Source organism: Chelonoidis abingdonii, chromosome 22 (genome assembly GCF_003597395.2).
Source record: "Chelonoidis abingdonii isolate Lonesome George chromosome 22, CheloAbing_2.0, whole genome shotgun sequence".
Lineage (NCBI taxonomy): Eukaryota > Metazoa > Chordata > Testudines > Testudinidae > Chelonoidis > Chelonoidis abingdonii.
This window is the reverse complement of record NC_133790.1, coordinates 19,163,885-19,177,540: the sequence shown is the minus strand read 5'-3', so window position 1 is coordinate 19,177,540 and position 13,656 is coordinate 19,163,885. Positions and strand designations below refer to the sequence as shown.

The window sequence follows — 13,656 nt, the reverse complement described above, 5'->3', positions numbered from 1 at the left end:
GATAAGCAGAGTGGCTGAACAGGCATTATGGGATCTCTCTGAATTCCTTGGAGGCCAATTACAGCGCTTTTGGTGGCCACACTTGTGGAGCAGCGCTGCATCACCAGCGCTGCAATCCTTATACCCCAAGCAGAGCAGGAGTACAGCTGACGCTGCAATCAGGGAGATGCAGCGCTGTATGTGCCTTGCAAGTGTGGACGGTGAGTAAGCTGCAGCGCTGTAAACCCACCACCAGCACTGCAATTCCAGTGTAGCCAAGGCCTACACCACAGTATTAAGCTAGGCTGCCTCTTACAGTACAACTGAAGTACAGTAAAGGACGCAAGCCTAGGCTGGGCACTTCATGAAGCCTGTGACTAAGTTTGTTCCCAAGATGAGAATGGACAAACAAATGCATCTAAAATTTGTATAGCAGAGACCGGAGGAATAAGTTTAAGGCACTGTGTTCATACCATAAGTTAGTGTCACCTGGGACTTGCAAGACACATTCTGCAAGGGGTGGAAGAACTGTCAGATACCTGTATTTTCCTCATTCATCCCTCAGCACATCTATAGTCGGAAGGTACAGTGTAAGTATTCCTACTACAGTGCAGGCAATGTAGAGGGGAGGGCAGTGATCAAATGCCTAGTCTAGCTTTGACAGTTGCTAGTTTGGTATCATCACTGTTGGTAGATACAACTCCCCCTGCCAAAAAATTTCAAGACTACAACCACAGTGTACACCAGTTTTACATTTATATTTGGACTTATAATATTCATGATTAGCACAAAGTTCATAACCATAAATTATACATTGTTATCTAATTTCAGTACATAAAACGTTAATGATATATGTATTTGAAGAGTGGCACGAAGTAATACAGCCCTGTTGGCATTCTCAAAGAAAAAGGTGTGCGGTGGATGCGCCATTTAAACTACTACAGCACAGCAAAACCAAGAGTCACTGAACCCTGTCAGATCAGACGACACTGCCTCTAGTTGCTAGTCAGGGTCAAGAATCTGAGTCAGTCCAACATGGTGGAGCAGAAAACCTTCACTCCAGCATCAGAATTAATAAAGGTGCAAAACCAGGATTGTATCCCTCTCCACTACCTCAAATATTTCAGCAATATATCCCTCCCCAATCCTGCCACTGCACTCTGAATCATTGTTACCTTAGCATATGCTCATAGTACTTTGGCAGCCCACGCACACACATTCCTGCTATGTTCGACTTGCCATACACATAGCTGAGATTTCCTTTTGTACCATTTCATGTCAGTGAGTAACATGCTCTCCCCTCTTGTTAAACAAAAAGGCATCTGGGAAGTTCTCTTGCTTTCTGGTCTGATCAGATTTATTTGTTCAGTAATCAAGTCTCAAACCTACTCCAGAAGGCACAGCACAGGCTCAATCTGCTCCAATATCTTTCTGCAAAAAATTTCCCCAATAGTTCTCAAAGGACTCTGCAAATTGAAGAAAAATTTGAAAGACCATCCTCCTTTTTGCATACAAAGTTGCAAATAAAATGGGGTAGTCAGATTTAAGCAAACTTCTAACAGTCCACCAATAAGAAGATACTGAACTCAATTCTGAGCATCCATGCTACCTACTTAGTAGCCTCAGCTACAGTACTTTAAAGCTTTAACGACTTGGTGCCAGGTGATTCCCCCCAGCACAACCACTGCCGGCAATGGGTTTGCGGCAAGGAATATGCGCTCCCTCTTCCTCCTGGCCTCAAGCAGTTATTGCTATATTCTGAGTTTTAGATAAATAGTGCCTCAACCTTAGTCAAGAGTCTTGCAATATAATTAACAAAAGCTGCCTTTGAGGTTGAAATGTAACCAGACAATAGCAATAAATAATGGTAACAGGTATCCTCTGGAAATCTCCTCACTGAGTGGGACAGCAAGTATTCAACCAACTGAGGGGTCATCTGTGCCTTTAGGACCATTGTAAACTTCTCCAAGAAGTTGCAGGACAGGAAGGGAGGGGAAAAAAAAAAAAAAAAAAAAAAAAAATCAGATTGTAGATCTGTCAAAGAGCTAGTTACATATTGAAACCATAAACAGGCGGCTGGGTGAATCCTGGAGCTGTGTATCCATACGGGAAGTTGGCCTGGGGAGGTACTGCGCTGGGGCCTGCTGTTAACATTAGCTGCTGGCCTGGAAAGGGAAGAAGGAGTTTGTTTAAACAAAGCTTCGCAAATGCCTGAAATAAAGTGATGAGGCAGTGTTAAACTGCCAGCATTTAGAACGGCTATCTAGCTGGTTAACAAGCATGTTTGTATTTTAACATAAACAGATGGGAGAACCTAAACTATACCTTTCAGTCCACCTCCTCCACTGAGGAGAGAGGACACAATGATGCGAACAAAACAGGCCATCTAGCTTTTGTTGCCAGACAGATTTAAGAGCAACTCAAAGTATGGAGAGCCGAGTGAAATTTTAATCAAAACTTCCCCGCCACCACACACACACACCCACCCCCCCCACCCCCAAAAAACCTTAATGACACTAAAACATTTCATGAATGTGTCCATTTGTTCATTTAGAAAAAAAGTCTACAAGAATTCCAAAAAACACAAGTTGTTTCAACATTTAAGGAAATGTTTAAAAACAGAAAAACCAAGTTTCAAAATTTGCTTTTTAAAATGAAATAAAAAAGTGCTCAAAATCAGAATAAAGCATCTTGTTTTGGGTCAAAGTGTTAGACCTGAAAAGAATTTTGGGTTTTTGAAACTGCCAACATAATGAAAAAGAATCCACTATCTGCCAAGACGAGGTAGAAAGTGTGGATGAAAAAAAGGATTCATTGAGCTTGAGACAGCTACACAGCCTCCAAATAATACAGATTGTTTGGTTTCAAGGAATCAGTGTTAAACAATTGATATGGTTAGGACGCATACATGGTCACAATTTTGACCAAAGCAATTCAAGCTATTGAATTTTCAGCAGCTTGCATACATGTAACAACTCCAGATTGCAAATGCATCTTTTGAACACCAATAGCAAACATGCCTCAGACAGGACAGACAAACAATCAACTTAGGGATAACCTTTTCGTTAGAGAGTGGACCACAGAGTCATGTATTTCTCTGCCTCAGAGCTGCTGGAAGACATGCTAGTGAGCAGAATCTGCCTTGTCACAAAAATCTGTGAAGCAGCCTCCTGCAGAGTCCATTGTGAAAGAGACCTTCAATTTACCTGCTCAATACAAGGTCTTTCTAGGACAGGCCACTAAAAAAAAAATCCATTCTGCTTGATTTGTTAAGTGGAAAGACAGACTTCCAATCTTTGAAAGGTAGCAAGGTATCAGACAGGAAGTACAAGGAGGAATGTGTTTCATCTGGGACTCTGGGAACCCAAAAGCCATGTGCATTTGCATTCACCCAAAATCGCTCATTCTCCTCCCCTTCCCTCCCCCTGAAAGACTTGGGATTTATGCTTTTTCCTAAGGGAGTGGTACAGTAAAGGGAGGAATAAGCCAAGTTGGATTGTTTCAGCTAAAGTACTGCTACACATTCAAATGTTTAAAATTTAAGTGTTGCACAAAAAAAACTTTCAAGCATATTAATAAGTATAAATGGGAGCCCTTATCCTGGATAAGTCTAAGTACTGATCACTAGCTGGGAGAAGACAAACTGCTTCAAGTGACTGGAGGTGAAGGATATCCATACTACAGATGGGCTTTAAATAGTTACTTTCTGTGCCTGAACATGGTGAGCCTTAACTGGTAAGAACATCTTGCTAGCAATAAAAAAAAAAAAAAAAAATACACCAAAGTCTTTCACCTACCAAATACTATTGGAGTGGGTTCAGCTACTTGTTCCTCTTCTTTCCTTAGGCTTTCAGAAGCATCAAGTTTATCCACCTATGTTATAAAGCGAACAGGAGAAGCATATGAAGGCCTTGCCTAAGTCTTGTCCTCTTAGTGGTATGTCTCATACCAAATGCTTCAAGTATTGAAGTGTTGCCCTTGCAAGTCTGGTTTTTAAGCTACAGAACACACAAGTATGTTCCAAGTTATCCAAAACCCAAAAGGAGAGGGGAGACTAATTCTGAAATAAGAATCAATTTCTGCTTAGCAGGATACAAAGAGGTCCACTCCCTGAAGTACAAGTGTAATACTTGCTCTCCATCCATTGGAAACATTATGTCCTGCAACACAAGCTGCCAATTTCCATTTCAGAGCTTCAGGGTCAAGTCTGCATGAAGAACTGTTTGGCAGACAGCTACTACCTAATCACATCTTCAATAAGAAATTCTGAAAACACATGCCTACAGTATGTTGGACTCTGGAAACCATGCATACCAGACAGCATGAAACGTGGTTTGACTAAATCAATGTTGTATCCTATGTAAAAATGAATGGCTCTAGTACAGCAAATAGTAGCTCTGTTCACTCTCACTGGCACACCAGATAAGGTCAGCTAACTTTTAGGAATACGCTACAGAGCCAGTACTATAGGTATATTGCTTTAAAATATTTTCCACTTTAGAAGTAATACAAGTTTATTTTCTACTAGATAGCAACACAAGTTCCTGGGACTTCAATGGGAAGACAGTTTGACGTGGTCCTATGGGGGAACTGGCTGAAGCTAAGGGTACAGTACGAAGTGTTTATTTTGCTCTATACATACCTAGTTTAGTCTTTGATATCTTAGACAGCCACTACTTATCACCACAATACAACTGCTAGCACTAAAATCCCTAGCTATGAATTCTGGAGATGGGGGGAGTGGCACGCAGAAAGAGGAGTTCCTTTGCTCTGGAACTCCTTTTTACCTGATAGTGCATGTAAATGAATCTATGACACAGGAAGCATGTCTGAAATGGCATGATCAGTTAGCACCCATGCCCCCCCTACTGAAGTATCACACCTTCAGAGTTTCCAACTCTCTGGACTGAAAAAGGACCTTTGTTAAAAAAGATAGATGGTTACAGCTTTAGTGTAGTCCATAGCATAACCAACATCTATTCAGAAACAGGGGATACTACTCCCTCTACAGGGAAGCAACAACAGTATTCTGCCTACATGACAGGATGTACAGAACATAAATTTAAAGTAAAGGAAGCCCATTTTCTAATTCCACAGACTAAAGTAGTTTCACTGCACATCAGACTCATCATGCATATTTCACTTTAGGAAAATGTCTAGTATTTAGTAGATAATTGTAACCTGTAAATCCAGCCAGCAGTTTAAAGTTACTATCTAAACCTCATTTTTTATTTGAGAAATCCACTGCCCCACTTTATATGCAAGTGGCTTAGACTTAGATTTATTTGAAGCTATTGTGCTGAAATTCTGAAGATTCTGCATACAAGATCAGTCCAAAGCAGCTTCTGAGCATGCAGGCAAGTCTCTGCTGGGCAACTTTATCCTGACAGGTCAGGGGTCCTCATATCTCTAAAGACATCATACTACTTTGTATGTAAGCTGCTAGACTTGTTTACATGTAGACAGTGGGTAAGGCAGAACACTTGGAATATCAGTTATCTAGAGATTTCCTCCCTCTTCACAACTGATCCTGTGATTTACTATGCTTCAAGGTTCTGATAATGGGTTATCTGGTACCATGCAAAAAAAGGGGAGCATGTAGTATATCAGACAGGAATTACGGATGATAAAACTGCATCTCTTTTTTGAATCATTAGTCCAAATGCTTGTTGCCAATGTTCAGTGAACAGTTTTCCCCAGCTGGAAGTGAGCAAAGTCTGGCTGGATTCTCAAGTTGTGTGTGAGAAGCTGTCTTTCTACAGCATTAGACGTTAATAGGAAACCGAGTTAGACAAAAAGCTAGGTTATACTGCTCTTCTGGTGGCAGCTACAACTAGGTTCTAGTAACTGAATCCTAGGATATATTAAGGGACACAAATGAACACAAAAGTTTAAAATCAGAGACTGTCACCTTATTAAACAGCCCATCAACCTGCAAGAAAGTTCAGAAGGGAATACTCAAGTGACTATTCAAAAAACAAATCTGAAGCAGAAAACCACATCAAAACATTGGGACAATAAAGGCAAGAGATTTTTGTAGATTTAGTGCTAAGATCAAATGATTTGGTCACTATTTTACGGTGCACAAGTTATGTACGTGATTAGACATTACAGCTTAGAATTGTAGACGCTAATTTTGGCAGATTACGTGGTAATTAAACAGCATATACAGATGTACCATATATAAGCTGCTATGGTTTAAGACATGCCATTTACATGATAAATGCAACCCCTCCACCAGTACACAGTATTCGCCATGTATTTAAATCATGAATTTCTATGCATGGACAGTATTTGCATATTTGTGCACTGTAAAGTAAATAGTTACCCAAGTTAAAGGAGGTAGAAAAAAGTGACTTCCACCTTGTTGTGACTGATCTGGAGGCATGCATCTCCTTTGTATCTACAGGAAAGTAGCACTTTTCTTCTAGCTTTACATTTGTGATAAGTCAGTTTGGTTTGATACTGTGGGATCTGGCAGCTCCAGATTTGCGGACAGATGGTTAAGACAACTATGGACAAGAACCCCCCACCCCCCAAGCTTGTGTAAGTCAGAATAGTTCTATTGAAGTGGTGAAACTATGATTTACATCAGCTGAGGATCTTGCCCTAAGGAGATAAAGCCTGAAGTTGCATTCATGTTAACATTCCCCCTCCTGACATTGGTCACACAAACATGACCTGAACTACTGAATGTCTCAGTAACACCAATGCTAAAGTTTCAGCAAAATACAGAAAGCTTAAAAAAAGATTGGCAATGAAACATTTAAAATATGAATTCACTGTATATATTAGCCTGACAAAGGTTCTGTAGTCCCACAGATCTACAGCTATGGAGTCTACTCCTGTGTATTCCCATAGCCTTCTGAAGTCCTTCCACATCAGCAGCTAGCTGCTTCACAAAGTACTACCCCTGCTAGTCCCATGAAGAGAGCTACTTATGTCTCAGGCAAGATGACTGTGGTCTCCTAAAATTAAATTGTAAAAAGGCAGAGGAATGGTAAGAAACACCACATTCTGAAAACTCATGAGCCCAAGTTTTGGGGGAGGGGAGAAGTGCTTTTTTTTTTTTAATGTATAAACTGGAAGACAAAAACATGACTGAGTTACTGAAGGACTCAAATGGTTAGAATACTATAGAGGAATAGACCACCCTTGTATTCAAGAAAGCAGAATGCACAGTATTAGCCCTTTTTGCTTGGAGTCTAGATTCACAGTTCTCAGAAGAACAGATAGTTAGAGAAACAGTTCAGTTCAGTCTTTTCATCAATTAACAGTTATAGCCTCAAAGCATCAGGTTTAACTGTGATTGGTTCATTGTTATGTACTATATAACATGATCACTGAGATGTGCTGAAGTTTATGTACCTCCACCTCAAACTCGTGTTTCTGGAACTGAGGTTCAGTATCTCAACAATCCATGAGCACTGTCTTACCTAGCTCAGTGTGGACAATGCTAAACACGTGCAAGAATCTAGTACAAAGTAGCAAGTCTTTTAACAGAAGCAATACTCACTTTGGTAAGGTACTCCCTCATCACCTGGATGAAATAAGGCATTGCAAAGTCCATGATGTTATGCCTCCATGCCAGCTCAAGGACGACATCTGGATGCAGCAAGTCATAGCACGCAAAGAGAGATGCTGCAAAACACTCCTGTTTGCCTTCCTCCAGGAACCACTGGAGTAGTTTCTCTGCCAGCTCTGCATCTTTGGATTCTGCAGCATACTGCATGGCATCCTACAAGTGAAATGCCACATACTTTAAGCATTACCACCTTCAAACTATTTATTTTTCCCCCTTAGCAAGTTCTGCAGACAGGTCTCCCCCTCGTGAGGTAGTTTGGCTGATCCTAAGGTAACACCACCAAATGCTGCAAAGCCAAATGTAATTGGTTTCCAAGTGCGTATCTTTAAATTGAGGCCATTGGTTCTGTGCACTAGTGGTCATAACACCTGCAGTAAGTATCTATCATCAGATAATGTCAGTTAAACTAAAGCAGTGGCTCCACCTTTCCAGACTACTGTACTCCTTTCAGGAGGCTATTTTGTGAAACATGAGGGTATGCAAGACTTCACTTAAGTACTTGCTAAAAAACCACCGCACCCACAAATACAAGTGTCACAGCACACTTACTGAAAAATTGCTCACTCATTTTTATGATAAAAATGATTGGACTATATACTGAACTTACTTTTCAGAGTATAGTATATAAAGCAGCATAAACAAGCCATTTCCTGTATGAAATTTTAGTTTGTACTGACTTGTCTAGTGCTTTTTATGTAGCCTGTTGCAAAATAAGGCAGAAATATCCAGATGAGTTGATGTACCCCAGAAGACTGCTGCATACCCCCATGGTTACATGTACCCCGGTTGAGAATCAGGGAACTAAAGCATTTACAGGAAAAGCCAAGGATGGCCAGCACAGCTTCTGCACGTCCCATAACTATACAAAAGCATTAGCGTGTCATGGAGATGCTCCATTCTACCTAGCATAGGATCATAGAATGCATTTATAGACAATAACTCTAGCTAATCAGTGTCAATTTTAAAATTGGATTTGGTTTGTCAACTTGACCATTCAGTTAATGGGATTTATAAGCAATACCAGTTGCTGGCATTAAAGGAAGCCAGTCAGATGATATTAAAAGACTTCATCCAAGAACTACAAATGAAGTCTCTGTCCAGAACAGATTGTATTTGGGCATGAGTAAGGTGTTTTAAAGAAAAAAAAAAAAAGCAGTAAGCTTTAGTTTCTAGCATCTCACTGCAGCCTCTGTACTCACATTTTAAAAAACAGGTATGACTCCAATATGCAGAGTCACTAATATCGAGAGTCTTCAACACAAAACCAGAAGGGGCTTAGGCTAGTCTATCATTAAGGTTGGTAGATTTACAGGGCCTTCAAGTGCCTCCTTCTAGAATGTTCTGCCCCAAAGAAATTGGCGAAGGTGTAACCATTAGTTGCATCTTTGGTTCAAGTCTCAAGACAAAGCTGTGTTTAGACTTGTGTATGAGACAAAGTAGTGTTTTTTGCTTAAGTTATATATAGTGCTTGTGTTGTACCGCCACTAAATATATAGCTATCCACATCATGTACTGTTTTGCACTTCAGTTTTAATGAAGTGCTAGAGCCTCAGTAGTGGCACACTGATTTGGCTGCATCAGGGCTCCCCATCTGAAGTATGATGGAATGTGCCTTAATTTTACAAGTATTTTTGTTTTTTTTAAAAACCGCACAGAAAGAGAGAGACTCCTGTCAAGTGACCATAAGACAACCTATGGGGAAAAAAGGGATACATGTGAAAAAGAAATTTACTTTTAATGACACTGCCTCTTAGATTAGTTCTAATCCTAAATTTGTAGCGGTTGTGTGAAGGCAAGTGCAATCCACACTGCAGTGACAGAGCAGAAAGCTCATTGCAGTTTGTTCTGGAGAGGCCTTTAGAATTGCCTCTTCCATACCAAAAAAGGTAAAAGTTCAACATTAAACTGACCTTGTAGAGACGATCCTTCTTGCAGAGCTCCACACTCTGTTTCCAGCGATTATTGCCTTTGTACAAGTAGGCTGCGATACGCCTAAATTCAATCAATTCATGTTTCTCCAATCGCTGAGCTAGTGTGATGTTATCAAAGTTATCATAGGCATCAATAGATGCTCTCAAGCCCTATTTAGGAAAAATTCTGTTAGCTATCAGGACAGCAAGTAAGTTTCTAAACACCACTGGAGAAACAAGGCTATAGAGAAGTATGGCTAGCATGAATTAACTTTGGTTTATGGGGCTGCCAGTTCTAGGCTACTGCAGTATGGATGTGGCTGCTTTCTAGCTGCTCCAATTAGAAAATTCAGAAGAAAGGTGTTTGCTCTGAAGGAGCCAGTCCCCTACACTTAAAGAAAGCCATGATGCTGGCTTTGCCTAGAGGAATTACTGAAGCACAGAAACATTGATACAAGCACTAACTGTCCCATTAGCAGTGGACAAGTTATGCAAACTTGAAGTAACTGGTCTGTTTGCATCCTTAATCCACTTGACACAGAAGCCTGCAACTTCTTACATATACAAGGCATTTTATTTTTAAAGAGACTCCCATACAGCAGCACACAGTGTGCCAAGATATAACTACTCTGTATTCTAATGCTGTCTAGAAAAACAACTTTAGAAGGAATCTGCAATTTATGTGCAGGGTGCTTTAGGGTATTTCTAAATATCACACATACCTATCATTACTTTATCCTGACCTTTGAAGTCTTTAGTCATAGCTGCTATTCCTCTAGAAGAGGTAGATTTATCTCCACCCCACCTTTACGTTCCAGCCAATACTTTTCAGTCAATTTGAGACCAAGTGAATAATTCTTACAATGCATGAGTGTGGCTGATTAACAAATAGCAGGCATGTGAAGCGAAGGGAGAGTACATTGGCACACCAGTGTGCCAGGGCAAGTGTGTCTGCTCTACTCAGATTTTGTAGGCATGCTGTAATGCAACTGTATGGGAGACTCACCTGATAATCCTCCTCCTCTGTCAGGAGATTGTTTAGAGCCTCATTGACTCCTTTGTTGTTGTGGTTCTGGACTGAACGCAGGTAAGGCTTAACTAGAGGCAGCTGATTAACCTGGAAGCAGAATAGCAATAAGGATGTTAGATTAAGAGTATGGCTTTGAAAGAAATTAAAGCATCTAGAGAAGCAGGCTCTCCAGTTTAGCACTATAGACTTAGTCATTTTTAAACCAGCCCCAAAATGTCTATTATAGCCACCAGCAGCTCAGATATTTAGGAAAAAATTAGCTCTTATGCCAGCAATTAAAGGATAGACCATCAGGATTTAAATTTATAGAAGATGATATTTGGACCTATTTCCCATCACCATGTGATGAGCACTACCAGCATGCTTGCTACTGCAAGAGGCAGAGATCTTCTAGACCCCAAAGACTTCATCTCAGAGGGCAAGGCCAAGAATGCACTAAAAATCCTGAGGAACAGAGTTCAGTTTCTATACCCGATTCATTTATACTGACTATTGCTCACCTTTGAGAAAAAGCTGACTGTCCTGGTATGATCTAGCCGTAGAGACAATACCAGCAGAAGATCATTGATCAACAGAGGTTTGTAGTCCAAATAGAACTGCAGGGCTTTGTAATACAGCTCCACATTGGCCACCTGAACACAGGAAACACTGATTAGATCAAACGCTGCCTTTGCATCTGAAAGTTTATATATTGCTGGGAAAGTGAAGTATACCACCAGATTTTTGCAGAGTTGACTTTTTTTAAAAAAAAAGTCTACATGTCAGATTTCTGTTTGAGTGCTTCCTATGTACACAGCTGCAATTTGAAATTCAACTTCTCAAATAGATGGCTAGTACTTGTCAGCTTCCTGCTCTGCCTGATTCCAGGAATCTGTACAAGATTCAGATCCCAACCTGACTGTACAAAATTTTACTAGCACTGCTACAGCCTTGAGTTAGTGGGGAGGGGATGAGGGGGAAGGAAGGAAGGGAAGCTAGGCACAGGAAGCCCAGAGGAGGGAGAGGAAAAAAATTCCAGTAGCTTCCTGTTTATTTCAGAAGTTTGAACAGGTACTTGAACTTTGTAGCTGTAAGATAAAGCTCAATAACTTCAATTTTTGCTTAGTAACAATTTTCACAAAGCTAGCTGGGTCCAGTAATTAGATCACAGCTATTTACCTTTGCAATTATGTCTTTGAACTGCCCTTCTTTCCAGGCATCAGTAGGATGATTCATCATTGTAATTATTGCATTGTCATACTCTTCATACTTGTCATAAAGGAAGACCAGCTCTCCCCAGAGGTGAGCTTGTTCTGCAGCTCTGAGCACCTAGGGATAGGAAAAAGGATAAATATCAGGAGCTGCATGTTGCTCATCACTTGCCTAGCTGTGTAACAGTTTAATGCAGCAAGATACCTACCTTTGGAATGTTGACTCTGGACCAGAAGAGTTCCAGATGTTCCCTCATCTTCTGAGGTTTGAATTTGGAGTACAAGATGGCAAGTTCCGTGAACATTCCCATGTGAGCACGCTCCAGGCCCAAAGCAGCTTCTAAAAGGGCAATCAGTTCTTCAAAGTAGCCACGATCCTAAGATGAAGATGGCCAAGGTTACTGACTGAAAAGGGATTATGTTTTAAGTTCCCTTATCAGCACAGTAGGGGACAAAATAGCAGTAACACAGATTTGAAGTGTTAAGTCTGAGACAGGGGTTTCGAGGTTGAGGTTTGAGTACTGGCCCTTTTATTTATTCCATTGCACAGTGAAGATGCTTTCCAGTTTAAGAACAGTTCCTTGTTTAAAATGAGCTTGTTTCACTAGTGGTTTAAAAATCCTCAAAAAGAGAGGTATTAAAAGTTCTGGGAATGCCAACTGTTACCATGGCACTGACGGGTAGCCTAGTTGCTGCCATCTCAGATTTTAAAGATCACTATTAACAAATCCTGCAGATAGGGAGCAGACAATTATTCCCTTAGATCATTAAAACAATCTAACCTGATAATAGCTAATTAGCTCTTCAAGTTCATCCGCATGTATTACTATGTGCAAGCCGCAGATCTGTGCTAGGCGGAACTCCTTCCCATCCACACAGGCAAAGCACACCTGTAACAAAAGACTTTAGTCAAACTGATGTTAGACACCCAGGCTAGTACACCACATTACCCAAAATGAATTGGATAACTGCAAGACTAAAAAGAGAGTTTCTTCTATACACTAGATCAAAGACACTATTTGTCGTACATCTGATAATCAAGGTGCTTGGAAGTATAGACTGGAAGCAGTATCAATTAGAATTCCTCATGCTCCATTAGGAGTAAAAATTATCCCACTTAAGACAAAGGTTCTAAAATGGCCATTGAGGCTCTGACTTCCAAAGTGTGGACCATATCTTGTACATATTGCTCTTGTGAAACCTCATCTCCTGCTCGTGACTGCATAACATAGCAACTAATCATGGTTTCTTTAATATTACTCTTCCATATGAGCAATTTCTTAGTTGCTATGTTATGCAGTCACGAGCAGGAGATGAGGTTTCACAAGAGCAATATGTACAAGACATGGTCCACACTTTGGAAGTCAGAGCCTCAATGGCCATTTTATAACACCATTATAAATGCTGGAGGCAAGGTGAGGTTGGGGTGGAGACTGACAGCTTGCGACCCCTACCCTGGGGAATAACCTTGCAACCCCCTGAGGGGTCCTGACCCCTAGTCTGAGAATCTCTGATCTAGCAGCTGGAAGCATGGCAAGCCAACATTACATGACCCGCAAGTGCTCTGAAGACTAGTAGCCCATAGATTTGTTTAGGAATAAGATACCATTTCAAGCTAATATGAATGTGACACCTGGGAGAAGGAGCACATTTTCTATAAGCAGCAGCACATACTAAAAGGGATTCTACAGACAGTGTTAAAGATAAGGCAAGATGAACTACCTCCTTCCAGGTCCTGGTGCTGTTGGCTTTGCGGCCACTGTCTACTGCTGCCTGGTACTCTCCAAGATGCACCAAGGTAGATGCCAGGCGGGCAAAGTTAGATACATTGTTGTAGAGCAGCTTTGCTGCATCATACATTCTCTCCTCATAGCAGCGATCTCCAACCTAGAAAAAAACCAGGATAAACTGATGGGGGCAGGAAAGGGTAATGAGCAAACTTTCAAAGCTTGTCCTGTGTTC

At 40.8% G+C, this 13,656-nt stretch overlaps 1 protein-coding gene across 2 annotated transcripts in view; it reads right to left on the bottom strand.

Annotated features, from left to right (window-relative positions):
• Positions 1 to 716: 716 nt before the first annotated feature.
• The window catches only part of LOC116815918 (clathrin heavy chain 1-like), a 55,770-nt gene continuing 42,830 nt past the window's right edge, over positions 717 to 13,656 (bottom strand). For both annotated transcript variants that reach the window (XM_032764707.2, XM_075060163.1), the window contains exons 23-32: positions 13,417 to 13,581; positions 12,477 to 12,584; positions 11,904 to 12,071; positions 11,663 to 11,812; positions 11,005 to 11,136; positions 10,481 to 10,591; positions 9,475 to 9,645; positions 7,496 to 7,717; positions 3,777 to 3,852; positions 717 to 2,144 (exon numbers count right to left, since the gene is read on the bottom strand). In XM_032764707.2, coding sequence (XP_032620598.1) covers positions 2,029 to 2,144; positions 3,777 to 3,852; positions 7,496 to 7,717; positions 9,475 to 9,645; positions 10,481 to 10,591; positions 11,005 to 11,136; positions 11,663 to 11,812; positions 11,904 to 12,071; positions 12,477 to 12,584; positions 13,417 to 13,581 — 1,419 coding nt within the window. In that variant the 3' untranslated portion in view covers positions 717 to 2,028. The remainder of the gene's footprint in view (positions 2,145 to 3,776; positions 3,853 to 7,495; positions 7,718 to 9,474; positions 9,646 to 10,480; positions 10,592 to 11,004; positions 11,137 to 11,662; positions 11,813 to 11,903; positions 12,072 to 12,476; positions 12,585 to 13,416; positions 13,582 to 13,656) is intronic.